The sequence below is a fragment of the Caretta caretta genome, chromosome 14 (genome assembly GCF_965140235.1).
Source record: "Caretta caretta isolate rCarCar2 chromosome 14, rCarCar1.hap1, whole genome shotgun sequence".
Classification (NCBI taxonomy): Eukaryota; Metazoa; Chordata; order Testudines; family Cheloniidae; genus Caretta; species Caretta caretta.
The window spans coordinates 49647842-49674250 of NC_134219.1; the positions used below are offsets into that span (position 1 = coordinate 49647842).

The following is a 26409-nucleotide window of genomic DNA, read 5'->3' on the forward strand; positions in this document are numbered from 1 at the left end:
AGGGCACCGATGGCCTTCAGCTCCCATGGGAACAGAGTGCAAGGGTGGCAGGGACATCGGTGAGCTCCAGAGTCCCCCATACACCTCGCCATAGGGCACAGACCTTCCTCAGCTCCTCCCTGAACTCTCAGTGCCCTCTGTGCAGCTCACCACCTCCTCCCTCTCCTGGCCCCCCACCTCCTGCCTCCACCCATGCCCTCAAATCCCTCCACACCATGCTGCACAATTGTACAGCTAACCTTGCACAGCACCTGCTCACTCCCTGCCCCTGGACATGCCCCCATCCCCCACCAGCTGGCACCCACCAGTGCGAATTGACGACCTTGCAGAGCGCCAGCTCACAACACATACGCAGGTTGGCCTGGTGGTCAGGCAGGGTGGATGAGGAGCATTTCATGGGGTCGACCTCACAGTTCTCCTCTGACTCGTAGAGCGCCCGGATGAACTCGCCTGCAGGAGGGGGGCAGAGAGCTAGTGGGGCAGGGAGGGGGGTGCCAGGCTGGACACTGCCCCAAGAACCAGCTCCTACCACCCTGCACACCCCGTCCTATCCATCAGGGGCCTGAAGCTGGGGACGGGTGCTCCACCAGCCTCTCCAGAGACCAGATGGAGTGAGATGCCAGCTTAGGCATATCCCAGTGCCAGGACCAGCTGTTCGGTTGGGGATCACATCCCATCACCAGGCTAGGTGCAGCTCTAACGCCCCTAAACCCCAGAGCACAGATCCCACCCTCTGGGCATACAGACCCCTGCAGGCACAGTGCACAGATCCATGTGCCTCCCAGGGAGCAGGGTACACGCACAGGACCCAGACTGTGCGCACCCACACCTGCGAGTGCAAGCAAACCCCTCCCCCTCCCTCACTCACCAATGGCGTCCTTGAGGTATTTCTGACCAATGAGTTTCAGATACTCCTCTATGGCTTTCGTGGCCAGGGTGTTCTCCCGGAATATCAGGTGCTCCCGGTCCATGAACCGATCCACTTCCGTCATGGCCATGTCCGAGAGGAAATCCTGCAGGGGTTAGGCCCGGGCAGGGGAGTGAGTGAGGAGACCCAACACCCCAGAGCTCCCCACCCCATGCCCAGAAGGACCCGAGATGCAGACAATTCAGAGGGCACTTTGTCCTCCCACTCTTCCCCCATCCCTGCCACTCCCCCAGTACCTTGGCTTTGCCAGTGCTCTGCAGGATGTGCACCAGCGCACAGGCCACTTCCTCCTTGCTCTTGACGCTCAGGACCGGCTCCAGCACAGCGCACAGCATGCGGTAGTTGTTGGTCACGTACTCAGCAAACTCCTTGTACAGCTCCATGGGGAGGATGCTCATGGTCTGGAAACGGCTCTTGACGCGCACGGCGGGGCAGCCGGCCTTGCTCTTGCTGGTGCTGGGCTGGCTGAGCGGGTACCACTGCTCGGCGAAGTGGCGCCCGGTGACGCTGGCGATGGGGATGCTGACCATGCCCACATAGTTGCTCTTGTCCTTCTTGCGTTTCTTGTCCGTGTCCTTGTAGACATGCAGGCGGATGGTGCGCACGGCCGGCAGGTTGTTGAACTCGAAGTGCTCGCCCCAGAAGACATTGTCTGTGCGCATCTTGCTGGTGGTGCGGGCATAGAGCATGTCGTCCAGGCACAGCTCACAGTAATAGCGCTTCTTGGGTGGCAGCTCCCGCGCCTCGATGATCCACAGCTTCAGCACATTGTCCACACGCCGGCTGTTATCCTGGGGAGGCACAGGGGGTTGGGGGGGAAGCGAGGGAGAGACTGGCTGTTATCCTGGGGAGGAACAGGGTATTAGGGGCAGAAGCAGGGGAGAGACTGGCTGTTATCTTGGGGAGGAACAGGGGTTGGGGGGGCTGTTATCCTGGGGAGGCACAGGGGGTTAGATTTGGGGGCTGGCTGTTGTCCTAGGGAGGCACAGAGGGTTTGACGGTGCTGGGGGTGGGGAAGACTGGCTGTTATCCTGGGGAGGAACAGGGGATGGGGGGGCTGTTATCCTGGGGGGGCACAGGGAATTAGGGGGGCTGTTATCCTGGGCAGGCACAGGGGTTTGGGGGGCTGTTATTCTGGGGAGGCACAGGGGGTTAGACTTGGGGGCTGGCTGTTGTCCTAGGGAGGCACAGAGGGTTTGACGGGGGTGGCGGCGGGAAAACTGGCTGTTATCCTGGGGAGGCACAGGGAGTTAGACGGGGGTCATTGCTATGGAGCACAGGGAGATCGGGCGCAGGCAAGTTGTGGGGATGAAGATGTAGGCAGGGGTCGGTGCTATGGGGTGTAGGATCGGGGACAGCAGGTGGGTCGGGGCTATGGGGTGTAGGCAGGGGGATCAGGATGTAGGTAGGGGTCGGGGCTGTGGGGTTTAGGAATGGGGACAGGCAGGTGGGTCAGGGCTATGGGGCACAGGCAGGGGGATTAGGATGTAGGCAGGGGTCAGTGCTATGGGTGTAGGAACGGGGACAATTAGGAGGGACAGGGCTATGGGGCACAGGCAGGGGTCGGTGACAGGAATGGGACCAGGCAGGTGGGTCAGTGCTACAGGGCAGAGGCAGGGGGATGAGGATGTAAGTAGGGGTCGGTGCTGTGGGGTCTAGGAACGGGACCAGGCAGGTGGGTCGGTGCTACAGGGCAGAGGCAGGGGGATGAGGATGTAAGTAGGGGTCGGTGCTGTGGGGTCTAGGATCGGGAACAGGCAGGTGGGTCGGTGCTACAGGGCAGAGGCAGGGGGGTGAGGATGTAAGTAGGGGTCGGTGCTGTGGGGTGTAGGAACGGGAACAGGCAGGTGGGTCGGTGCTACAGGGCAGAGGCAGGGGGATGAGGATGTAAGTAGGGGTCGGTGCTGTGGGGTCTAGGAACGGGAACAGGCAGGTGGGTTGGTGCTACAGGGCAGAGGCAGGGGGATGAGGATGTAAGTAGGGGTCGGTGCTGTGGGGTGTAGGAACGGGAACAGGCAGGTGGGTCGGTGCTACAGGGCAGAGGCAGGGGGATGAGGATGTAAGTAGGGGTCGGTGCTGTGGGGTGTAGGATCGGGACCAGGCAGGTGGGTCGGTGCTACAGGGCAGAGGCAGGGGGATGAGGATGTAAGTAGGGGTCGGTGCTGTGGGGTCTAGGATCGGGAACAGGCAGGTGGGTCGGTGCTACAGGGCAGAGGCAGGGGGATGAGGATGTAAGTAGGGGTCGGTGCTGTGGGGTGTAGGAACGGGACCAGGCAGGTGGGTCGGTGCTACAGGGCAGAGGCAGGGGGATGAGGATGTAAGTAGGGGTCGGTGCTGTGGGGTCTAGGAACGGGAACAGGCAGGTGGGTCGGTGCTACAGGGCAGAGGCAGGGGGATGAGGATGTAAGTAGGGGTCGGTGCTGTGGGGTGTAGGAACGGGAACAGGCAGGTGGGTCGGTGCTACAGGGCAGAGGCAGGGGGATGAGGATGTAAGTAGGGGTCGGTGCTGTGGGGTGTAGGATCGGGACCAGGCAGGTGGGTCGGTGCTACAGGGCAGAGGCAGGGGGATGAGGATGTAAGTAGGGGTCGGTGCTGTGGGGTGTAGGAACGGGAACAGGCAGGTGGGTCGGTGCTACAGGGCAGAGGCAGGGGGATGAGGATGTAAGTAGGGGTCGGTGCTGTGGGGTGTAGGAATGGGAACAGGCAGGTGGGTCGGTGCTACAGGGCAGAGGCAGGGGGATGAGGATGTAAGTAGGGGTCGGTGCTGTGGGGTGTAGGATCGGGACCAGGCAGGTGGGTCGGTGCTACAGGGCAGAGGCAGGGGGATGAGGATGTAAGTAGGGGTCGGTGCTGTGGGGTCTAGGATCGGGAACAGGCAGGTGGGTCGGTGCTACAGGGCAGAGGCAGGGGGATGAGGATGTAAGTAGGGGTCGGTGCTGTGGGGTGTAGGATCGGGAACAGGCAGGTGGGTCGGTGCTATGGGGCACTGCGTGTGCTCTGGGGTAAATTGGGGCTGTAACAGTAACTCCAGGCAGGGGGACAACTCCTGAGGAGTAGAGCAGCAAGCGAACATGTGGAGACACGTGTGCACAGCTGTGGGGAGCTGGACCCAGCCTCCTGCCCTTTAGCTCTCCTGTAGCCAGTATCCACCCTCTTTCCCCTGGGGCTCCCCTCCCCCCCAGCTTCCCTCCACTACAGCACCTTGTTGGGTTTCACGGCTCGCTGCAGGTTCTCGATCCACTTGTCGCGCTCTGCGGCTGAGCGGCAAGCAAAGCACTTGGTGCCAGACGCAGTGGTGACCTGAGGAAGAGAGAATGAGGAGCAGCTGAGCAGGGCCACATGTACCTTCCACACTCCCTGACCGGGGTGCCCAGCCATACTCCCCTCCCAGTGCTGGGGACGGAACCCAGGAGTCCTGGCTCCCAGCTCCCTGCTCTACCCCACGAGCCCGCGCTCCCCTCCCAGTGCTGGGGACGGAACCCAGGAGTCCTATCCCAGCTCCCTGCTCTACCCCAGAGGCGCGAGTGCCCTGGGCTGGCTGCCGTACCTCGAAGCAAAACTCCTGGCCCAGGATGCTGCTGTGCACAGGTTTGATGACGGAGTCCTCGTCCAGGTTGAGCTCCAGGGCCTCAGCCGCGCTGCTGGGGCTCAGCAGGGACTCGTGGGAGTGCGACTCCTTGAAGCTCTGCATGAGGCGGGCTCTGCAGGGGAGGGGAGCCGGTGAGACGGGGGGACTTGGGGGGCCCCGTGTCTCGTGTCATTGGAGTGAGTCCAGTGCAGGGGAGTCAAACACAGTGAATCTGGTGCCATGACACAAGCATGGGAGAGGAAGGGGAAGACAACTGAGACATGGGCTCTGGAGCTGCTAAGGGGGAGCGTGTGGGCAGCCAAGCTATGGGGCAGGGGGTCCTAGAGCCTCCCGGGGGGTGTGCAGAACATGCCCTAGCTGTGGCCATGGCACTGGTGAGACCACACAGACAGCTGGTGCCCGGGACGGGGGGTACCTGGGGGATTCAGCAGCTGGCCATGGGAGGGGCCCCTATAGACAATTCTGCACTGCCGGGGGGTCTGGACCGCAGAACAAGAGAGAGAGAGAGAGAGAGAGAAAGAGTCAGAGACATGCACAAATTAACTGAGTGGGGAGGGGGGCCCCACGCAGGGCCCCTGGGGATCCCCCTGGGAGGCTGTGACCCACAGGTAAATCACATGGCATTTTCATAGACACCAGGCCACATTAGAATGGGGGACAGAGGGTCAACACCATTACCCCCCTGTTACAGAGCGGGAAACTGAGACACAGAGGGGGAAGGGATTTACCCTCCTCCCCTCCAAAAATCACTCTAATCTCTGGCAAAAGCCAAAGATAGAACCTAGGAGTCCTGGCTCCCAGCCCCAAGCCCTCTAAACCCCACAGCCTCCCTGAGCTGGGGAGAGAACACAGGAGTCCTGGCTCACCCCCCCCAACCCCACAAAATCCACTAAACCCCACATCCCTCCTCAAGCTGGGGATAAAATCCAGGAGTCCTGCCTCCCACCCACCCCCAAACCCTTCCAGAGCTGGGGAGAGGACACAGGAGTCCTGGCTTCCAGTCGTCCTCCACCCAAATCCACCAAACCCCATGCCCCTCCTTGAGCTGGGTATAGAACCCAGGCATCCTGGTTCCCAAACCCCACCACAAACCCACTAGACTCCAACCTCTCCCCCATCCCAGCTGGGGATAGAATCCAACCCAATCTGCTAAACCCCACAGCCCTCCCTGAGAAGGGGATGGGACCCAGGAGTCCTGGCTCCCAGCCCCCTCAACCCACTAGACCCCAACCCCCCGATCCTCCATGCCAGAGACAGAACCCAGGAGTCCTGGTTTCCAGCCCCCTAAACTCATTAGCACCTCCCCCATCCCTCAAGCCAGGGATAGAACCCAGGAGTCCTGGTTTCCAGCCCCTAAGGATGCCCCATGCTGGCAGAACACACAAGGCAGCCCCCAGCTGGGGCAGGTGAGTGGCCGCCCCAGCGGGTTATTTTTAGCGACTGGGCTGCGTAAGCAGAGAGGCCCCTGCGTCTCCGGGAGGCAGCGACTCAGAGCTCGGCTGGGCTCGGCTCTGCCGTCATTGGAGCAGAGTGGGGGCGGGCGCTGCTAAAAATACTCACCCGGCCAGGCAGGGAATTGCCGGCAGTGGGCCTGGGGTGCCAGGCAGAGCAGGGGCCCGGGGAGGGGAGCCCTGGAGTAGGCCCAGGGGACAGGAAAAGGGGAAAACCCAGTTTTAAGTGGAGGAGCCTGGGGGGCAGGCAGGGAGTACAGGCTGGGGGGAGAGGCAGGTTTGCAAGGAAGGGGAAGCCTGGGCTGGGGGCAGAAGAACCAGAGAGTAGAAAAGGGAAAAGCCCAGGCTGGGGAGGGGCAGGGGATGTGAGGGAGGAGCCCAAGCGGGGTTGGGGGGCTTCTGAGGACACTGCGGGAGAGCCAGACAGGAGGCAACTGGGCTATGGAGAAAGGATAAGGGTGGGGGAATCCCAAACCTGGGGCGGAGCCAGGAGTCCAGATACCAATCCCAGCTGTGTCTACAAAGGGGGGGGAATAACACAGACACTCCCCACTTTGCCCCATGTCCCCATACAGCCTCTATCCACATGCCTGCCCCTCCTATACACAGAGAGCCTGCACAGTCCTATAGACGTTATAAGTCACACAAATACTGAGATGCAGCCACCTCTGGGCTGGGGCGACAGGACTATACAAACAGGCCAGGAGCGTGAGACTGGATGGGCAGGAGAACCTTGTACCCAACCAATACCCCAGTGAGGCTCCAGGGACTCTTTGGTGCCCGAATGTGGCCAGGACACTGGGGTGCATGCCCCATGTGTTTCCTTCCCTTCCTTGGAGCACAGCATCCCCACCTGGGCACTGGGACCAGCCCTGATGCTGAAGGGAGTGCCCCCACCCCCTTCAGCATAGCACCCTCTAATGCTATACGGGGGCACAGGCAGAGCAGGCCCCACCCAATCTCCACCCCACTTCCTTTCTCTGGGAGCCCTCCCACCTAGGTTTGTTCCCAGCCAGCCATGCTTGGGCTGCGCCCAGCTATGGAAGATGCAGAAGTTTTACGACAAGAAGGGAACATCGTGATCATCCAGTGACATATGCCCCCGTCCCGGTATTGTGCAGGCCAGAGACTTGCCCCACCTAATGCCTAGAGCAGAGCTTCTACAAACCAGCATTTAGGAGTGTATGAGTGTGTACATGCATGTGCACACATGTGTGCATGTGTGTGTGCATGTTTATATGCGTGCACGAGCATGTGTACGTATATGTTCATGTGTGTGCACAAACGTGTAAGTGCGCACGCAGGTGTGTGCCTGTGTGCATGAGCGTGTGCATGCACGTGTGCATGTGCGCACATTTGTGAGTGTGTGCATGTGTGCACGCATGTGTGTGTGTGTGTGTGCGTTGGGGGGGTTACTTTCTTCCCACCCCTGTGGTCAATCTTGCTGGATCCTGACATGGAAATCTCACAATCCTGAGTCACTAAGCTCCTTATGCAGCAAAAGTTTGGCATGGCTTTAACTTCTCACACACACACAAGTATGTCACAAATGCGCACACACACTGACATGCATGAACCACATACACATGCACCCGGGGTCCCCCCATGTCCTCACACCCACTCGGGCAGGTGTCTGTGCCCCCCTGCTTGTGCCTTCCTGGCTCCCTGCTCTCCCTACTGGGCCAGCAAGGACTCACCGGGCAGGGCAGGGACCTGGGCTGGGAGTGGGGGGGGCCAGGCCAGGCTCTGGCATCCAGGGAGGCAGAGAGGACAAGTCGGGCCAGGGCTGGGATCTCTGCCAAGCTGGATCCGGCTTCTGCTCCTGGCTCCCACCCACCATCTCCGGCTATAAACAGCTCCCGGCACCCAGCAGCACCGCTTCTGCCTGCCAGCCCCACTTCCCCAGCTGGCTGCCTCCCCCCACCCCCATTCCCATTCCCCCCCTTCCACAGGCTGCCTCCCCCAACCCCCATCTCCCCTACTGGCTACCCCCCCTTTCCTTCCCCCCACCGGCTGCTTCCCCCCGCACTTCCCCCCACTGGTTACCTCCCTCAACCCCTCCCCTCACCATTCCCTCCACTGAGTGTCTCTTCCCTCCCAGCTCCCTCATTCCCTCCACTGGCTGCCTCATCCCCCATGCCCCACTCCCCCCCAATGCCCAGTTGCCTCCCACTGCTCTCTTTCCTCCTTGCCCTCCTCCCTCTGCTTCCCCCAGCTTCCTTCCCATCCTTGGCTGCTTCCCGTCTGCAATGCCCCCTCCTCTTTTTCCTTCCCCCACACCTTCCTTCCCTCCAACTCTCCCTTTCCCAGTCTTGCATAACCCCCACATGGAGAGCACACCTCTGAAAGTGACACAAGCAACTCCAGGTGGGAGGGGGTGCGACAGGGCACCCCGAGAACGGACTGGAGGGGACAATCCCCCCCATGCAACCTCCTCCTGTCACCTGAGGTCATAACAAAATTGTAACAAGGAAGCCCCACAGCTGCTTGCCTGCTATCAAGGTGGGTTGCAGGTACTGTTAATACAAGGGATCCCTCGAGATGCAACTGCCTCTGGTGTGGGGCAGCTGTCCCCATGGGGAAGAAAGAGAGAGTTGACCCTGTGTGTGCCTGGAACTGGGGGCCCCGACCAGGGCAGTGATCCCTGGTAGTGCTGGGCAGGGTCTGTCCCTTGAAGCCCCGTGCTGCTCTCTGCAGCACTGCCATGAGGTGGGATATGGACCGGTGGGGGGGCTCTCTCACCTGTCATGGTCGGCACTCCGGAACCGTGGGAGGATCTGGCGGAAGCTGCTGGTCCGGTCCAGTTTGGGCTGGCTCTTTGTCCGTTTGATGGAGCTCTTCAAACGCCGGCTCAGGAAGCCCTGCTGTGGGTAGGGGATAGACAGAGTGAGATGGGGAGGGGGCATTGAGGGAGCCAGGACTCCTGGGTTTTAGTGCCAACTCTGGGAAGGGAGTGTGGGCTGGTGGGTTGTCGGGGGGAGTGGGAGCAGGAGCCAGGACTCAAGGGTTCTATCCCCGGCTCTGGGAGGGGAGTGAGAGCTCCCCGTCTCTAACCACTTGACTTCGCTACCCTCTCAGAGAACCCAGGCACCTGGGTTGATTCACGAAGTTCAGGATACTCCCCTGTTTTACCCCCTCCCACTGTCCTGCAGGCCTGGTTCCCCCTCCTAGCAAGGCACAACCCAGCCCAACAGCCCAGTACCGCACCACATCACACAGTTGTATGGGCAGAGCAGGCACAAGGGCAGGGCATGAGGTGCACAGGACAGATCTGCAGAGATGGGGGTGTGACAAAGTGGGACTGTTCTTAATGTTTCTTCTGAATAGTGTGGGGGTGCCTCAGTTTCCCCTATGCAGTTCTTAAGTATCTAGGGGGTGGGATAAGGGTGTATGATCATTGCAGAGCCCTAGAGGGCAGGTGTGTGCAAGGGTCTGGATACAGAGAATGGCCAACACCCTGTTTCCTGGCAACTGATGGCCTGGGCCTTTCCCCCCTGCAAGGTGAGAGCTAAAGGGTTGGAGAAAAATGGAATCAGGTGACCTCCTGGCCTGGGAAAGGGACAAAGCCCAGAGGAGGAGGGGCTGGGGGGAGTTTCAGTTTGGGGCTGGCTGGGGACATGGAGTGAAGGGCAGACAGGGTTGTCTGGCTCACTGCCCCCCAAAATGGACCCAGCTGAGGGGTCCTGTTCTCTGCACCTACAAGCTCTGTGTTAGACCATGTTCCTGTCGTCTAATAAACCTTCTGTTTTACTGGCTGGCTGAGAGTCACGTCTGACTGTGGAGTTGGGGGGCAGGACCCTCTGGCTTCCCCAGGACCCCGCCTGGGCGGACTCGCTGTGGGAAGCGCACGGAGGGCCAGAGAGGATGCTGAATGCTCCGAGGTCAGACCCAAGAAGGTGGAAGCTGTGTGAGCTGTGTGTCCTGCAGACAGGCTGCTCACAGAAAAGAGACTTCCCCAGAGTCCTGACTGGCTTCGTAGGGAGCAGTTCCAGAGCATCGCCCGGGGACTCCGTGACAGGGGGCAGAGAGAGAGAGAGAGAGAGAAAGTGTGTGTGTGTGTGTGTGTGTGTGTGAGAAAGAGAGAGAGAGCCTGGGGGGTGTGAATCAGTGAGTAGAAGAGCCTGGGTCCACGTGTCAGTGTGAGGGTAGCTGCACGTCTCCGTGTGTGTCAGGGCAGGGGAGGTCTCTCACCGAGGGCCGGAATGGGGGTGCCGGGGGCGCGTCCATGTTGATGCTGTATTGCTTCCCTGCAGGGACACTCTTCCTCCGGGAGCGGCTCACGTGGTGTTCTGAAAACAGTGTTAGGGAGAGATCTGGTTACTATGTGGGGGGGTCGGAATTCCACCACAGGGTGCCCCAGCCCTGCCCACCCTGCAAGGGTCACGACCAAGACCCTGAAGGAACCCCACCATCCTACTCAGCACTACACCCAGATCAAGGACTGGGACACAGGGCCTCTGCCCTGCAGGCTATGCCAGCTCTGATCCAGCCTCAGGGCAGGGACTGGCTGGCTCAGGTGGCGGGGAGTGGGGCACGGGGCCTTTCCCCTCTAGGAGGCGCTGGTTCCCATCTGGCCCCAGGTGAGGGGACTGGCTGGCTCAGACGGTGGGGAATGGGGCACGGGGCCTGTCCCCTCTACTGGGTGCCAGCTCCAATCCAAACCCAGAGCAGGAACTGGCTGGCTCAGGGGGTGGGGAATGGGGACCGGGGCCTGTCCCCTCTAGGGGGCACTGGCTCCAATCCAGCCCCAATGCAGGTCACTGACTGGGGGAAAGGATGAGCCCACTCCGCAGCCTTGGAAACCCAGATACTGGGAGCAAGCTGCATGGCTGGGGGCAGCAGATCTTCTGCCAGCATTAAAGCAGAGACATCCCCCCGTCCATATGGGAGTCTGGCAGCCAGGCCTCTTGAATTCGGGGGTGGGGGGGAGACTGGCAATCAAGGTGCCTGGGTTCACTCCATGCTCTATAGCTGCACGTGGCTTCCCCTCTTGTATGAGGTCACCAGACAGCAGAGAGTGTTCCCAGAGGTGGTGATGGGAGTTTGGCTAGGGCCTCACCCCCCATACTCAGAGAAGCAGGCGCTGGTGGGAAGTGGGGGAGCCCCCCAATTCGGCTCGGTATCTGTGGCCACGATATCGCTGATGGAGGTGCAGGAGTCTCATGGTATGCGCAGGATCACAAGCACCATGCGGAGACAGAGATCCCAGTGCCCCAACTTTGCTTACTCCCAGCACCACACAGAGACCTGCATTGTGACCCCCCAAGGTGCACAGACACCCCCAACATGCCTCCCAGCCCACCCCACTGCCCTTCCAGAGCGAGGGATAGAATCCCGCAGGCCTGACGCCCCAGCACTGTAACCTACTAGAGGAACAGATAAAACACCCTGAACCTGCCCCCTTTCACCTCCGTCACTGGCCAGCTGGGTGCGAGCACCACCCCTGCCTGCTCCCCACTACATGGGTTACAAGTTTGAGGGGGACTCAGCCTAGTTCTGGTCAGGCCAGCTGGCTTCATCCCCAGGCCAGACTCCACACAACCTGTCCTCACCCCCAGCAGCTGACGCCCAGGGGCCGAGGCGCCACACCTTCCCCAGCACTGCAGTAAGGAGAGTGGGACAGGTCAGCGCATTAATACTCAGGCTGGGACGCCAGGGAAGTGGGGGGTATGAGAGAAGGCAGAATTGCATCAGGTCATATTGGCAGGGGTGAGAATCAGGGAAAGGATATGATCCCCAGGCTGGAGGCTCTCAGGGTTGGTGTGTATTCTGGGGGCTGGGCATGTGCGGAGGGGGTGTACTCCCAGGGGGGCTCAGTGGAGATGTTGGGGGTATGCACCTATGGGTGGGGGGCTCAGTGGGGTTGTTGGGGTGTGATCCCATGGGTGGGAGGGCTTAGTGGGGGTATGATCCTGTGGGTGGGTGGCTCAGTGGAGGTGTTGGGGGTATGATCCCATGGGTGGGAGCCTCAGTGGGGGTATTCTAGGGTGACCAGACTGTCCTGATTTTTAGTTCTTTGTCCCGCGTCCCGACCAATGCACAGTCGGGACGCCATTTGTCCTGATATTGCCGCTTTGGTCACTCTGGCGGGTTTTTTTTTTTTTTTTTTTGTTGCTTCCCCCATGTGTCCCGATATTTTGTCTGTTTCATCTGGTCACCCTAGGGTGTTCGGGGTATGATCCCTTGGGTGGGGAGGTCAGGGGGTATTGAGGGTATGATCCCATGGGTGGGGTGGGCTCAGTGGGGTTGTTGAGGGTATGAACCCATGGATGGGGGGCTCAGTGGAGGTGTTGGGGGTATGAACCCATGGGTGGGGGGCTCAGTGGGAGTGTTGGGGGTTAAGGTGATTCATCAGAGGACACTCTCGCCTCTCAGTCAGTGCTGGCCTCACGGTGGTGCTATGGGCCTGTGCTACAGGGAGTGGGGTGGGGGGCAGCAGGGGCTCTCCCCTGGCAGTCAGGGCTCGCCCCATTGCCCCAGGGCAGCACTTGGGGGCTGTGCTGCAGGGGGCTGGGTAGTGGGTCCTTTCCTCCCAGACATGGTTCGGTGCGCAGGTGAACTAGTTCTGCCTCCCCCAGAGCAGGATCGGCTGTCCTCTGCAATGTTACTGCGTGGCAGTTCCCTGGCTGACATGCTCTGCCCCAGAGGTGGCCGCATTTGTGGAGGCAGAGGAGTAGCCTCACATGCTGTTAGTAACAGGCTCCCCTCAGGCTGAAAGGGTTCAACTGGGAGCTGGGAACACACCAGCTGTGCCAGCTCAATGCAGCCTCCCCCGCTCCGGCTCCCCCAGCCCCTCTGCCTTTGCTGTGAAAGGCCCTTGGTTACCGCAGCCCAGCCAGATCCTGCTCCTCCCCCCAGCAGGTCTCCATGGAAAACACCCTGCCATTTCCCATCCACGATGCCTCATTACCAGGGAGTGGTAGGAGCACTTGGAGGGGGATGCAGCTGTTCCCCAGCAACTCTACGCATCCAACGTAGTGAAATCCCGTGCCCAGTGCTGAGACACAGCCGTCTCCAGGTTAGGGCACAGGGGCTGTTTATAAAGGGCTCCCTTGCCTGGTGCTAAGATTCATCTGTCTCTCAGGTGGGGCGCAGGGGCTATTTATACAGGGATCCCTCACCTGGTGCTAAGATGCAGCCACCTCTGGGGTGGGTCCTGGGTGCGGTTTATACAGGGATCCCTCACCCAGGGCTAAAATGCTGCCACCTCTGGGGAGGGACGTGGGGGCTATTTATACAGGGATCCCTTGCCTGGTGCTGAGATGCAGCCATGTCTAGGGTTGGGAATGGGGGATTTGGCCAGGATGCCAGGGGGAAATCAGAGTCCAGGAGGGGCCTGCGAGGATCGGGGCCGACAGGTCCCTTAGATATGGCTGTCACTAATGACTGGTTTTGCCAACTTTGCAGATTAAAGTTGTGCAGTTACTCACCCATCACCTGGGTCCTGCCAGGCAGCAAATTTCCCAGGGCTGGGACACTCGGGCAACCCCGGTGCCCAGGGGTGGGGGAGAATATCCCACACCAGACACAAGTCTAGGACTGGAGCCCTGGGTTCAGTTCCCGGCTCTGCCACAGACTGCCTGTGTGACCTTGGGCCAGTCACTGAGCCTCAGTCCCCATCTGTGACACACCCATCACGGCCCTGCCCTGTCACATGAGGGTGTTGGGATCAACCCGTTCTGGATTGCGAGGTGCTCCAGTACTGTGGTGAAGGGGTCAGGACAGTCCCTGAGAAAGAGAGACAGGATCACACAGCAGTGTGTGGGAGAGAACCCAGGAGTCCTGACTCTCAGGTGTGCATTAACTCCATCTCTGCCGGACTTTGGGGACAGGAACACTGGGGGCTACCAGGGTCCCCAGTTGGTTTCAATGTGTCTCCCCCTGGGGAGAGCTGTCCCTCCTTCCACAGCCTCAGGACTGGGGCCCTTGCTGTGTGTGTGGCTGGCATATGCCCAGCGCCCTGATCCTAGTTCCCTGTCAGGCTCCATGTGCAGGGGCTGCCCACCCCCAGTCGGGGGGACAATTGTGCCAGGAGTTGCCCGCGTCCTACTTTCCCTGCTCAGTGACTCATGCAGGCGATTGATCCAGGCATGGAGCAGGGCGGCTGCTGACATCGGGGTCACGATGCACACACATTCCTCATGCCTGACTCGCCTCAAACCTGAAGCCCCAAGAGCCCTTTGTAGCCATCAAATGCTGCAGAGCTTTTGTAGCCGCCTCTTAAAATAAACTTGAAAGGTGGGGAGAGAATGTGGGATGGGACTGAGGGGCATCAGCTGGGCTGGAACAGCAGGGGCTGTGGGTCAGGCTTGAGGGACATGGGCAGAGCGGAGCGGACCGAGGCTGGGACAACGGGGCTGCAGGTCAGGATTGAGGGATGTGGGCAGAGCAGAGTGGACTGGACTGAGGCTGGGACAACAGGGGGCTGGGTTGGGATAGAGGGACATGGGCAGAGCAGAGGGGACCCAGGTGGGACAGCAGGTGGCTAGGTCAGGATAGAGGGCTGTGAGCAGAGTGGAGGGGACCCAGGTTGGGACAGCAGGTCGGGATTGAGGGATGTGGGCAGAGCGGAGCGGACCGAGGCTGGGACAACAGGGGGCTGCGGGTCAGGATTGAGGGATGTGGGCAGAGCGGAGGGGGCGCAGGCTGGGACAGCAGGGAGCTGTGGTCGGGATAGAGGACATGGGCAGAGCGGAGGGTGCCCAGGTGGGACAGCAGGTCAGGATTGAGGGATGTGGGCAGAGCAGAGTGGACTGGACTGAGGCTGGGACAACAGGTCACTGGGTCAGGATAGAGGGACATGGGCAGAGTGGAGGGGACCCAGGTTGGGACAACAGGTGGCACAGCAGGTGGCTGGGTTGGGATAGAGGGATGTGGGCAGAGGGGAGGGGATCCAGGTGGGACAGCAAGTGGCTGGGTTGGGATAGAGGGACATGGGCAGGGCAGAGCAGAGCGAACCGAGGCTGGGACAGCAGAGGGCTGCAGGTCGGGATTGAGGGATGTAGGCAGAGCAGAGGGGACCCAGGTTGGGACAGCAGGTGGCTGGGTCAGGATAGAGGGCTGTGGGCAGAGCGGAGGGGACCCAGGTTGGGACAGCAGGTGGCTGGGTTGGGATAGAGGGACATGGGCAGAGCAGAGTGGACCGAGGCTGGGACAGCAGAGGGCTGCAGGTCAGGATTGAAAGATGTGGGCAGAGCGGAACGGAGGGGACTGAGGCTGGGACAGTAGGGAGCTGTGGTTCAGGATCGAGGGATATGGGCAGAACAGATGAGGTCCTGGCTGGGAAAGCTGGGGGCTCAGGTCAGGATTAAGGGGCACTGGTTGAGAGGTGGGAGGACCCCCTTGTCAGTGCTGTGGTACATCAGCAGGGCTGTGGGAGGAAGATGGTGCGACTTTGGGCAGCAGAATCTAATGGTAACTCAACAATATTATTTTATAAGCATGTTTTCCTGGTGCGCTGTGACCTTGCAGAGTCACAGGGTGGGGGGTTGCCTCTCCTAGCCCCCTGCTCCTTACTAGGTCAGTATTCTGGGAGGGAGCCCAGCCAGCACCGGAGCGTGTCCATCAGGAAGCGGCCCTGACAGAGTGACAGGCGATTGATGGACAAGCAGGCGGGGAGGCTGCGGGAGCATGTGAGCAGAATGAGAACCAAAGGGAAACAATTAGTGTCAAAGAGACACTTGCTCCAGTTAACCCTTCACCTCCGACAACGCTACCACCAAGGACCCTCCTGCCCCCAGAGACCAAAATCCCCCCACCATCCATCCCCAGAGATGGCTCACGCTCTGTCCATCCCCAGACAGATCCCCCATCCACCCCTCCAAACACACCATACATCCCCATCTGTCTAGCAAAGATATAGCTAGAGCCCTGATTGTCCATCATCCCCCAGTAAATGTCTGTCCATCACCATACTTCCTGTTCCCCACATATACCTGCCAAGTCACTGCCCTAAGCACTCATCCTTCCACATCTATCCATCTCTGTATGCACCATTCTATCCATTCATCCCTGCAACCCCATCTCCATGCACAACCCTTCATCCGTCACCATTCACTCTCCTTCACACACATCTTCCAATCCATTCATTCATCTCCGTACACCCCTCCAACACCATCTATCTCCATGCACAGCCCTCCATCCGTCACCATTCACTCTCCTTCACACACATCTACCTATCCATTCATTCACCCCCGTACACCATCTATCTCCATGCACACCCCTCCATCCAGCATCTCCTTCACACACATTTTATGATCCATTCATTCATCTCCGTACACCCCTCCAACACCATCTATCTCCATGCACACCCTTCCATCTGTCACCATGCACTCTCCTTCACAGACATCAGCCCCATTACTCCCAGGTCTGATCCATCTACATAAAGCCAGTAGCAGGATGGGGAGCTGGGGGGAATATTTTCCAGCCTAAAGCCTTGCCCCTCCCTCCAGATCCCCAGCTTCCCTTCGCTCTGCCACCCCATCCAGTGCACCCTAAACTGCTGCATGCTCCCCGGTCAATGCAGAGATAGGGCTTCCCGCAAACTCAGAAAGGAGACAAGCATGACAAGGTAAAACCTGCTCACGCACACCAGGTCACGCACATCCCTCCCCACCTTCCCTCTGACCCCTGGCCCTAAGGAGCACCTCTGCGGGATGGCAGCATCCCCATCACTGCCACCCCGCAGGCAGCCTCGGCCAGCACTCACCCCCCGGAGCACCGCGCAGCTGCATGGAGAGGAGGCTGATTCCAGCTGGCTTTGCACAGGGCTCTTCACCACCCTAACGGGGCAGAGTTAAGGAGCGCAAGCCTCTGTGAACTGGGGAAATGGTATCTTAGCGCTGCCCCTGCACAGCACAAGCACCGGTCAGAGGCTCATTCAGCAGCTTTCGGGCCACCCAGTGGGACAGGCACAGCAAATCCCAAGGTGGAGCAGAGGGCATGACGGAAGGCAGGGCACAGAGATGAACTGGGGTGGGGAGTGGTGGGAGGCAGCAGGGAGGATACACCCCAAGGGACTGCATCCTCAGCACTTCACCTGGGTTGATACTACAGACCTGCGCTGGCCGCAGCCCTGACAGCTGCATGGGGAGCACAATGCGGCCTGACAACCCCCCCAAACAGTGCAGCTGCCTGAGACTGCAGCAGACAGCTTGGGACACTATCCCAAACCCTACTGGGGGTGAGTGGAAGGTCTGGGGAACTATTTCCCAGCTGAGCCAGGACTGGGCAGTGCCCTTCTCTGAGCCACACTCTGGAAACTCACTTCCAGCACCTATGACCCATAGTGGGCAGCTCCAATCCCACCCAACAAGTGCCAACATCCCCACAGGGCAGCCCCCCACCCTATGGCATGGGCTAGGCAGCCACACTCCATCCTGCCCAGTCTGGATCCCCGCCAACCTGGCAGCCCAGAATCCTGCAGCCCTCCTCAGTTCCGCTACTGACTCCATACCCAGCATGGGGATGCAGCTGCCTCTGGGGTGGGGTTCAGGGGCTGGCCATACAGGGATCCCTCAAAATGCAGACACCTCTGGAGTGGGACAGGAAAGATGCTGAACAGCACCACCACACAGCTGGAACAGTAACCAAAAGCTCACCCCCAAACAGAAAAGCAACAGGAATTTTAAGGAATCTCCAGGGTGGAACAGAGCATGTCCCACAGCACCAGAGCACTGGGCTCAGCACTGCCTGCCAGTGAAGAGCACCCCTTACAGAACCCTGCCCCCACTCCTCTACCCGTAGCACAGTAGGGCAAGCATTGACCCTGAGAGAGAAGCAACCCTCCCCCCCAGCTTTCCAGGGGAGCTCTCCCCCCTCCAGGCTCCCCTGGCATGGCCTGTCCAGGCTCCTCCCCCAAGACCAGCTGCTATCCCTGCGCTCTCATCCACACCTGCCCTGGGGAAGAGCCCAGGCTCCCAGCCAGCGCTGCTATTGGACCCACAACTCCACCCTATGGCTGGCAGGCTGCACCACCTCTGGACATGTGGGTTGCTCCAGCCCGCTCCCCTGCCCCATTGCAGCAGCTACACTCAGATACACAACCACACACACACAACCCTACACAACCCCGCCCCACAGCCGTAACCCTATATACCGACACACTGCCGCAACCAGGCACACACCCCTATGCAGAAAGGCAACCCTCCAACCCTGTACAAATCACACACACAGAGACACAACCCACAACCCTATACATTCTACACCCAGACACACAAGAGAGGCATAACTCTAAGCACACGCAACTGTATGAACTCTTTCACACACATACACACCCACTAACAGAGACACAACACTATACACACAAGATACAATTATATGCAGGCACATATACCCTGGACATGGACACACACGCAGCAGCAGCAGCAGCTGTAGGAGCTGCCACTTCAGCCAAGCCAGAAGTGGAAAGGAAATGTGAATGATGTGAGTGTGGCCTCACACACACCCCCACATCCCCAGACGGAGAGAAACAAGCCAAAATACACAGATACACAATCACACACACTTGTGCACTCACAGAGGGAGAGAGTCCCACAACAGAGAACCCTACTGACACACAATCACACACGCAGACACACATAATCACACTGACAGTCAATGGTACACAACCCTACATACACCCACAGAGCGATACAGAGACAGACCCAATTTTACTGTCCCATAGGGAGAGACACACACAGAGACACAATCTTTACATACAGACTGAAATGGTCACACACTTGCATGCACACACAACCCAATATGTACTCACCAGCATGTACTTGAACACACAACCCTCCAAACACACCCAGACACAAGCACAGAGAACCCTACACACACAGGGACAAGCCCACACACACAAAGTTGCACACACTGACTGGCAGTCTCGCACACGCACTGACAGATGCACACGCTGACCCAGCCACAATTACACAATCTTGCACACGCCGACATGGTCGCGCACACACGCAGGCTGGCCACACTCTCTCGGGCACAATCACACAATCCCCTCACTTGCACACAGATACGATTGCAGCCCTCTCCCCATACGCTGCCACCAGCAAGGGCACACACAACCTCACACTCACACACACTGACACAAACAGCAGCCTGACACTGACACACGCAAGCTTGCACACAGATGCACACTGACACACACAAGCTGGTGCACACACCTGTCAGTGTGTGTCACACACATCCTTGCACGCACGCACTCTCGCCTCCCGAACAGGGACGCGCCGCGCACGGCCCCAGCTGCCGCCGCCCCCGCGCGCCGCCCCCGCGCCCGCCGCTCACCTGGGCCCGGCGCCCCTACGCAGCCCCGCGGCGGCCCAGCCCCATGGCCCGCGCGGCCGGTGCGGGGCCCCGCTCCCAGCGCCCCATGCCCGGGCCCCGGCGGCTCCGGTGCGGCGGCGGCGCGCGCGGCTGGGCGGCTCCGGGGCCGGCGCTCGCCTCCAGCATCCCGCACGCCGCGCGGTTGCTAGGAGACGCGCTGCCGTTCCCTCGCCCGCCGCCAACCCGGGGCCGCCGCGCCTCGTGCCGGCGCGGGGTTAACCCCTGCGGGGCCCGCGCCCCGGCCCTGGCCGCCCGCTCCCCCCGCGCCGGCACCGCGCGCAGCCCCCGCCCCCCCCCCGCGGAGAGTCCCGCCCCCCCCGCGCAGCCCCGCCACGGAGAGTCCTGCCCCCTCCACCTCATAGTGCCCCCCAGCCTCCTGCTCCCCCCGCTCATAGTGCCCCCCCGGCCTCTGCCCCCCCCCGCAGCCCCGCCACGGAGAGTCCTGCCCCCCGGCCTCCTGCCCCCCCCGCTCATAGTGCCCCCCGGCCTCTGCCCGCCCACGCAGCCCCTTCACTGAGAGTCCTGCTCCCCCCCGCTCATAGTGCCCCCCAGCCTCCTGCCCCTCCCGCGCAGCCCCTCCACGGAGAGTCCTGCCCCCCCGTCTCATAGTGCCCCTCGGCCTCCTGCCCGCCCCGCGCAGCCCCGCCACGGAGTCCTGCTCCCCCGGCATCCTCCACTCACTCCCTAATGAAAAGTACTCCCCCCACCATGCTTTCACCCTCCCCCTGCAGCTCACATAGACTAGAATCTCAGGGTTGGAAGGGACCTCGGGAGGTCATCTAGTCCAACCCCCTGCTCAAAGCAGGACCAATCCCCAATTTTTGCCCCAGATCCCTAAATGGCCCCTCAAAGATTGAACTCACAATCCTGGGTTTAGCAGGCCAATGCTCAAACCACTGAGCTATCTCTCCCTCTCCAGGGAGCTGCCTATCCCTGCCCTCACTTCCCTTAAAGGAGGCAAAGTGGGGCCTCTCACACATCTCATCAGCCCCCAAAGGAGCCACCTCACCCCACATGAGTGCACTCACCCCCCATTGACAACAGCCACCACTCTCCCCCCACCCCCCCATGTTCAATTACACCCCTGCCCGACCCATCCGTTCCACCCCACCCGCTACACCAGTCATCCTGGGGCACCGAGTGTTAGGGGACCGGCCTGAAGGAACAGCAGAGGGCTGGAGGAGGGAGTCAGGGGAGGGAAGATGGGGGTGACTTAGGGGGACCAGGCAGGAGGTGGCACTGGGGGTGGGGGCAGCATGACAAAGGAGCTGGACAGGGCCTATGTGGGGAACTTGGGTGCAGCAGGCAGGGCAGGAGCTGGTCAGGGAAAATGGGGTACATAACATATAGGAAGCAGTGGCAATGGGGAACAGCCAGGGTGAGCACACAGTTGGGCAAGAGGTGGGAATGACCTGGGGTGCAGGGGGTGGGGAGAACTGGGGCAGCAGTAGGGGGAAGTTCAGGGAGTCTTGGGGGGCAGGTTGAGGGGGTGGGTGTGACAGGGGCTGTCAGGAGAGCTGTGGAGGGGCTGGGGGTAGAAGCGGGAGAGGTGCAGGAGGGAAATCCCAGCTGTTCCCTGGGTGAGTCCAGTGGGATCCCACACCTGCCTTGACCCTACCCCACATATGCCCTAACCTTCTGTCTGCATCCTGACCCAGTCCTTCAATCCCACCCACAAGCCATAACCCAACTCTCTAATTTATCACCCCAGCCGTAATCCTACCCCCTCCACCCTAATCATAACGGATACCTCATCTTCAGCCTGTCATCCTTCCTCCCATAAACCCGACTCCAAACTCCTCAGGCCCCACAAAACTCTACCAGGCTACTTTAAACTGGCTCAGTGAAACCCATGCTGCTGTGTGTGTGGACAGTCTAATAGCGGTTTCAAACTGCCTACATCGGCTTAGTTTTGCACCACAAACTAAACTGCTATAAACCAGGTTTAAAACCACAGAAGCAGACACCCACAGGGGCACTGGTTTCATTAACCCAGTGTAAAATCCTCTCCATTTAGGCCATGTCTTCACTGCACACAAGATGTGGTTTTACATCAAGTTTTCTCGCTGTAAGATCCTAGTAGGGACAAGGCCCGGGTACTTTTTAGCTGGCTGGAGCAAGGCATGGTCAGCCCTACACCCTCATGCCCCAGGTGCATCTTCACTTAGAAAAATAGTGCACCGTTAACTCAAATTAGGTACCACATCTACCTAGCTCAGGCTAGGAGCAGGGATGTAAGCAGGTGTTGGCTAACAATCAACACCTTGGAAAAGCCTCTGCCTTTAAACACATATCAAACTAGGGACAAGGGGTTTTCTCCATAGAGGTGACAATCCTAGTGCAAACAGGATAAGTGCAGTTTCAATCTGTGTTAGCAAGCAGAGGTAACCAGGGACAGGGACACTGCAAAAAGCTGTGTTCTTAAATTAGCTAACCCAGGTTAGAACAACAGTGGATGTGGCAGTTCAAGTTTTAAGGCAGTGTAGCAGCTTGAGTTAAAGCTGCCAGAGAGCCATGGCTGAATACACACTGAGAACCCCTGTTAAAAGCCAAGGTGCCATGTCTTCACTGCTATTTTACCCCAGTGTAGCTGATTGGAGTTAAGAATACACCTTTTTTGTTGTGCAAACACACTCTTAGGACTGGTTGGTGTACACACTCCAGGAACTAGGCTGCAAATGTCTGCTCCTAAGTTAGCCGAGGTAACAGCCATCCATCCTCACCCGCACGGACATGGCCTTAGAGCAAACACTCCACAAAGATCTTCCAGGAGAGGAACATTTGCCCCCAGTCACAGACCCTGCGAGGCGGAGGTCACACATGTTCAGCGCCTGCAGCAGGATTCACTATCATATTCGTCAGCTTGAGTTAACTAGCAACCACTCAACAGATGTTACAGCATGATCCAAACCTCTAGTGGGCCCTAAACTTTACCCTTCCCCCAAGCTTAGCCATATCTGTAACCCTAATGCCTAGACCCATATAGATAACTCATACACCCCAATCCCTTACTGTAGTCCATAACCCTCACCCCTAAATTAACCCCCTGCTTTTAAACCTTACCCTCTTACCCCATAACTCCTATCCCTACCCACCTGAACCTTAACCCTAACTCCTCGCCCCTCACCTGTAATGCCTACCATAGCCCATGACTCACCCCTAACCCTATCACCTCCATCTGAACTCAAATCCCTGACCCTGTGCCTTCACCCCGACTTCTCCCCTACCTCACGCCCACCAACCCGCAGCTCCATGGCTGCTCCAAGCAATGCTCCTCCCCCGTGTGTGCAGGAGCCCCAGGCGTCTGCAGCAGGGCCTGGGGATGCTGGGGGGAGGAAGGACAGTAGGACAGGCCTGCAGGGACATGCTGACTCAGGGAGTGGAGTCAGGAGAAAAACAGCCTTGAGAATGGAGGGGAGATTGGCAGAGATGAGCGACCCCAGAGGAAAGAGCTGGGCCAAGCCATCCACGGATGCCTCAGCCCTAGAGCTCTAGAGGGTCCCATGCTCAGCGGGGTTACGAGCTGGATGGGAGAGATCCCATCAATGCTGCAGAGAACCAGGTGGGGGTGCTCTCCCCTAGCTGTCAGTGCTTTGTACTCTGGGGGGCAGAGGACTCAGTAGGGGGCTCTGTGCTGCACAGCACAGGGGTTTCAGCAGGGGGAGCTCTCCCCTGGCAGGCAGTGCTGATCCCAGTGCAGCACTGAGAGACTGCAGCAGGGGGCACTGTGCTGCGTGGCGCTGGAGGGCTCAGCAGGGGGCACCGGGCTGTCTGGGGTTCAGTAGGTGGCACTGTGCTGCAGGGTGCTGTGGGGCTCAGCAGGGTGTGCCAGGCTGTGGGGCACTGGGGGGGCTCAGCAGGGGGCACCAGGGTGCAGAGAGTGAGTGTGCTGCAGGGGCCCTGTGCTGTGGGGTGAAAGGGGGCTCAGTAGGGGACACCAGGCTGCTGGGGGGCTCAGTAGGTGGCACTGTGCTGCGGGGTGCTGGGGGGTCTCAGCAGGGGGCACAAGGCTGCGGGGTGCTCAGCAGGGGGCACTGGGCTGCAGAGAGTAAAAGTGCAGTAGGGGGCTCAGCAGGGGGTGCTGGGTTGTGGGGTGCCAGGGTGCAGAGAGTGAGAGTGCAGTAGGGGGCCCTGTGCTGTGGGGTGCACGGGGGCTCAGCAGGGGGTGTTGTGCTGTGGGGCGTCAATGGGGGGCTCAGCAGGGGGAGTTGGGCTTCAGCGTGTGAGAGTGCAATAGGGGGCGCTGTGCTGCGGGGTGCAGGGTGACTCAGCAAGGGGCACCTGGTTGTGGCACGCCAGGGGAGCTCAGCATGGGGTGAGGGGCTGGGGAGTCTCAGCAGGGGGTGCCGGGCTGCGGGGCACAGGATGGGTGCCGGGGCTGTTTCATCCCCACAGCAGCGAGGCTGCGTCACCTCCCTTCATCTCTCCTTGGGGTTTCCATGGAAACCTTTTAAGCCAACTTCTCAGGGAGACAAATTTCTTTTTTTAAATGCTGAGAGGAAAGGGGGGAGGGAGCATGTTAGTGCACGTGGGGCTCTGGGGGGCCCAAGCCTGGGATGGAGAGTGGGGGAACTGAGGAGTCAGGGGGCAGACACAGGACACCAGCCTGACTCCTCCACATTCCCCTGTCTCACACTGCTCTGAAGAGCCATGGGGTCCAGTGGGTTAGAACTAGGAGGGGTGGGGGCTAGGAGCCAGGACTTCTGGGTTCTCTCCCTGGCTCTGGGAGGGGAATGGGGGCTACTGGATTAGAGCAAAGGGGCTAGGAGCCAGGACTTCTGGGTTCTCTCCCTGGCTCCGGGAGGGGAATGGGGGCTAGTGGATTAGAGCAGGGGGGCTGGGAGCCAGGACTTCTGGGTTCTCTCCCTGGTTCTGGAAGGGGAGTGGGGGCTACTGGATTAGAGCAAAGGGGCTAGGAGCCAGGATTCCTCGGTTCTATCCCTGGTTCCGGGAGCGAACCCTGCAGCTGGGTGCCTGCCGGCGCCACCTGGGGGCAGGGAATCTCACAGCACTGCAGGCCGGGATTTCTGCCAGAGGGGTTCCCCTAGCAACTGTAGCCAAGCACCCATGCATGGCTGCCACTCAATTGAGCTGCTTATTATGGGATGGTTCTTCTTGCCTCCTTGGCATGCCACCAGACAGCATTTGGGGGGAAGGGGGGGACACACTGAAATGTAGCAGGCTGCAGAAGTTGGGAGTGGAGACCCCAATCCCCCTATACCAGCCAGCATCCCCTTCCATAATCCTCCCCACACAGAAGCCTTCCATTTCCTCCCTCCCCATACAGAGACATCCCAACCCCTCCCACCCAGCCAATCTCACCCTCCCAAATCCCCCCATACCACGAGCCCCCCAACCCTGGCCAGCACCCCTTCCCCCATACAGAGACCCTCCCCTCCAGTCACCACCTCCTCCCCAATCCTTCATAAAAAGACCCCCCAATCCTCCCCACACCCAATGCCAGCCAGCAGCCCCTTCCCCCATACAGAGCTCCCCCTCTCCAACCCCACCCCATCTCCCCCTACAGGCAGGGAGTTTAGCATGGGTACACAAAGCCTGCAGCGGTGGAAAATGCAGGGACGGTTTTTCTGGGGGAAGCAATAAGGCCTGGTGGAGCGTACCCTGGGGACATGGGAGGGGGTGGGTCTCTGCCGGAAGGAGGCACAGGGTTAAAGTGAGTACAGAGGGACAGACATGACCCTCATCCACCCCACCCCACCCCACCCCCGCCCCCGCACAGCTGCCCCATCTCAAAGCTGCCTTGTTCTGAGAGCAGGAGCTCCACCCAGTGGGGACCAAGAGATGCTGCATATTCAACTTGCCCCTGCCCTAAAGGCGGACCTAGAGCACCTGACCCCATGCCCCTCTCAGAATCCAGGAGTGGCTCACTACAAGATCTGCTGTGGATCAGCTGCTGTGGAGTGTTTGAATTACTGGATCTACCAAGGATCTGCTGGTAGATCTTCTAGTGAATTTTCCGCAATTGGTTTCATCACAGGATCTTCTAGGCCTGAGGACCTCAGAGGTATGTTTCACTGAGATTCCCTATTGGTCAGGTGCTATGGCTCATGTTTCAGAATGGAATTGACTGGGGTTCAGACACTATGAGCCTGCTTCACGTTAGGATCTACAGGGAATTAATTTTCCCTTATGGGATCTGTTGGGCTCAACAGTAACAGAGCACATCACGGTGGGATCAAGTAGGGCCATGTGTCTGTGTGATCTTGGGGTCATTAGGTGCCAAGGGGCACATGTCTCTGTGGAATCTCATGGGCACCAGGCCCAGAGGGGAGAGTGTCTTTGGGAATCACACGCCACAGAGCATGTTGGCTGTGGGATCTAATGGGGCTCATTAGGGAAGTATGTCTGTGGGATCTTGTGGGAATGGGGGACTGCGAGGCACATGTGCCTGTAAGATCTCAGGGGATCAAGCACTGAGGGGGGGGGTTCACGTGGGAACTGGGCATTGCAAGGTGAATATTTCTGTGGGATCCAGGTGATGTTTGCTGTAGAATCTATTGGGAGCAGACACCCTGGGGTGCATGTCTCTGTGGGATCTACTGGGAATCAGGCACCACAGAGCAGGTTGGCGGTGAGATCTAGTTGGATCACGAGGCAAGCATATGTGGAACATATGTCTGGGGGATTGTTTGGTCTTATTGGGACCCAGGGAGTGGGCAGGCGAACCCCACCCACTGCTAAGAGGGGGGTCCACAGGACCTGGAAAACTAAATAATTACGGGGGACAACTAATGAACAACAGGGACAGGAGTGCGGTCAAAGGGTCAAACGAAGGGAACCGGGTGGGGACACTGAGCAGAGAACCCCGGACAGCGCCCACTGCTCCTCAAAGGCGTCAAGGGAGTCAGTGGACGCCACCCAGAGGAACTCTGCCCGGAGGCGTGAACGGACGGAGGATCGGGGGATTGTTTGGTATCGGGGATTTATTTCTGTATTCACATGGGGAATGGGTGCCAGGGGTGTGGGGAGTAGTCACTGCAGGTCATGAACATCTGTGGGATCTACTTGTAATTGGGTGCCATGGGGCACATGTCCCTGCAGGATCAAGTGGGTTCATCACTGTAGGGTGCTGGCTGGCCATGCCCTACTGCAGCCCGTCCCAGTCC

The 26409-nt window shown here is 59.5% G+C and overlaps 1 protein-coding gene across 10 annotated transcripts in view; it reads right to left on the reverse strand.

The window, feature by feature from the left end:
- SYNGAP1 (synaptic Ras GTPase activating protein 1) overlaps positions 1-26409 on the reverse strand; it is a 49395-nt gene that overhangs the window by 13249 nt on the left and 9737 nt on the right. For 6 of the 10 annotated variants that reach the window (XR_007352462.2, XM_048817876.2, XM_075119682.1 and 3 more), the window contains exons 4-10: positions 10160-10257; positions 8711-8832; positions 4476-4629; positions 4130-4228; positions 1165-1719; positions 869-1013; positions 306-450 (exon numbers count right to left, since the gene is read on the reverse strand). Coding sequence is in view for 9 of the 10 variants with exons in the window: in XM_048817876.2 (XP_048673833.1) it covers positions 306-450; positions 869-1013; positions 1165-1719; positions 4130-4228; positions 4476-4629; positions 8711-8832; positions 10160-10257 (1318 nt within the window). In the remaining variant the exon portion in view is untranslated. Of the gene's footprint in view, positions 1-305; positions 451-868; positions 1014-1164; positions 1720-4129; positions 4229-4475; positions 4630-4932; positions 4982-8710; positions 8833-10159; positions 10258-11027; positions 11180-19243; positions 19332-26409 lie in introns of those variants that run through there. The other 4 variants (XM_048817881.2, XM_048817880.2, XM_048817875.2 and 1 more) reach the window with 4 other exon arrangements.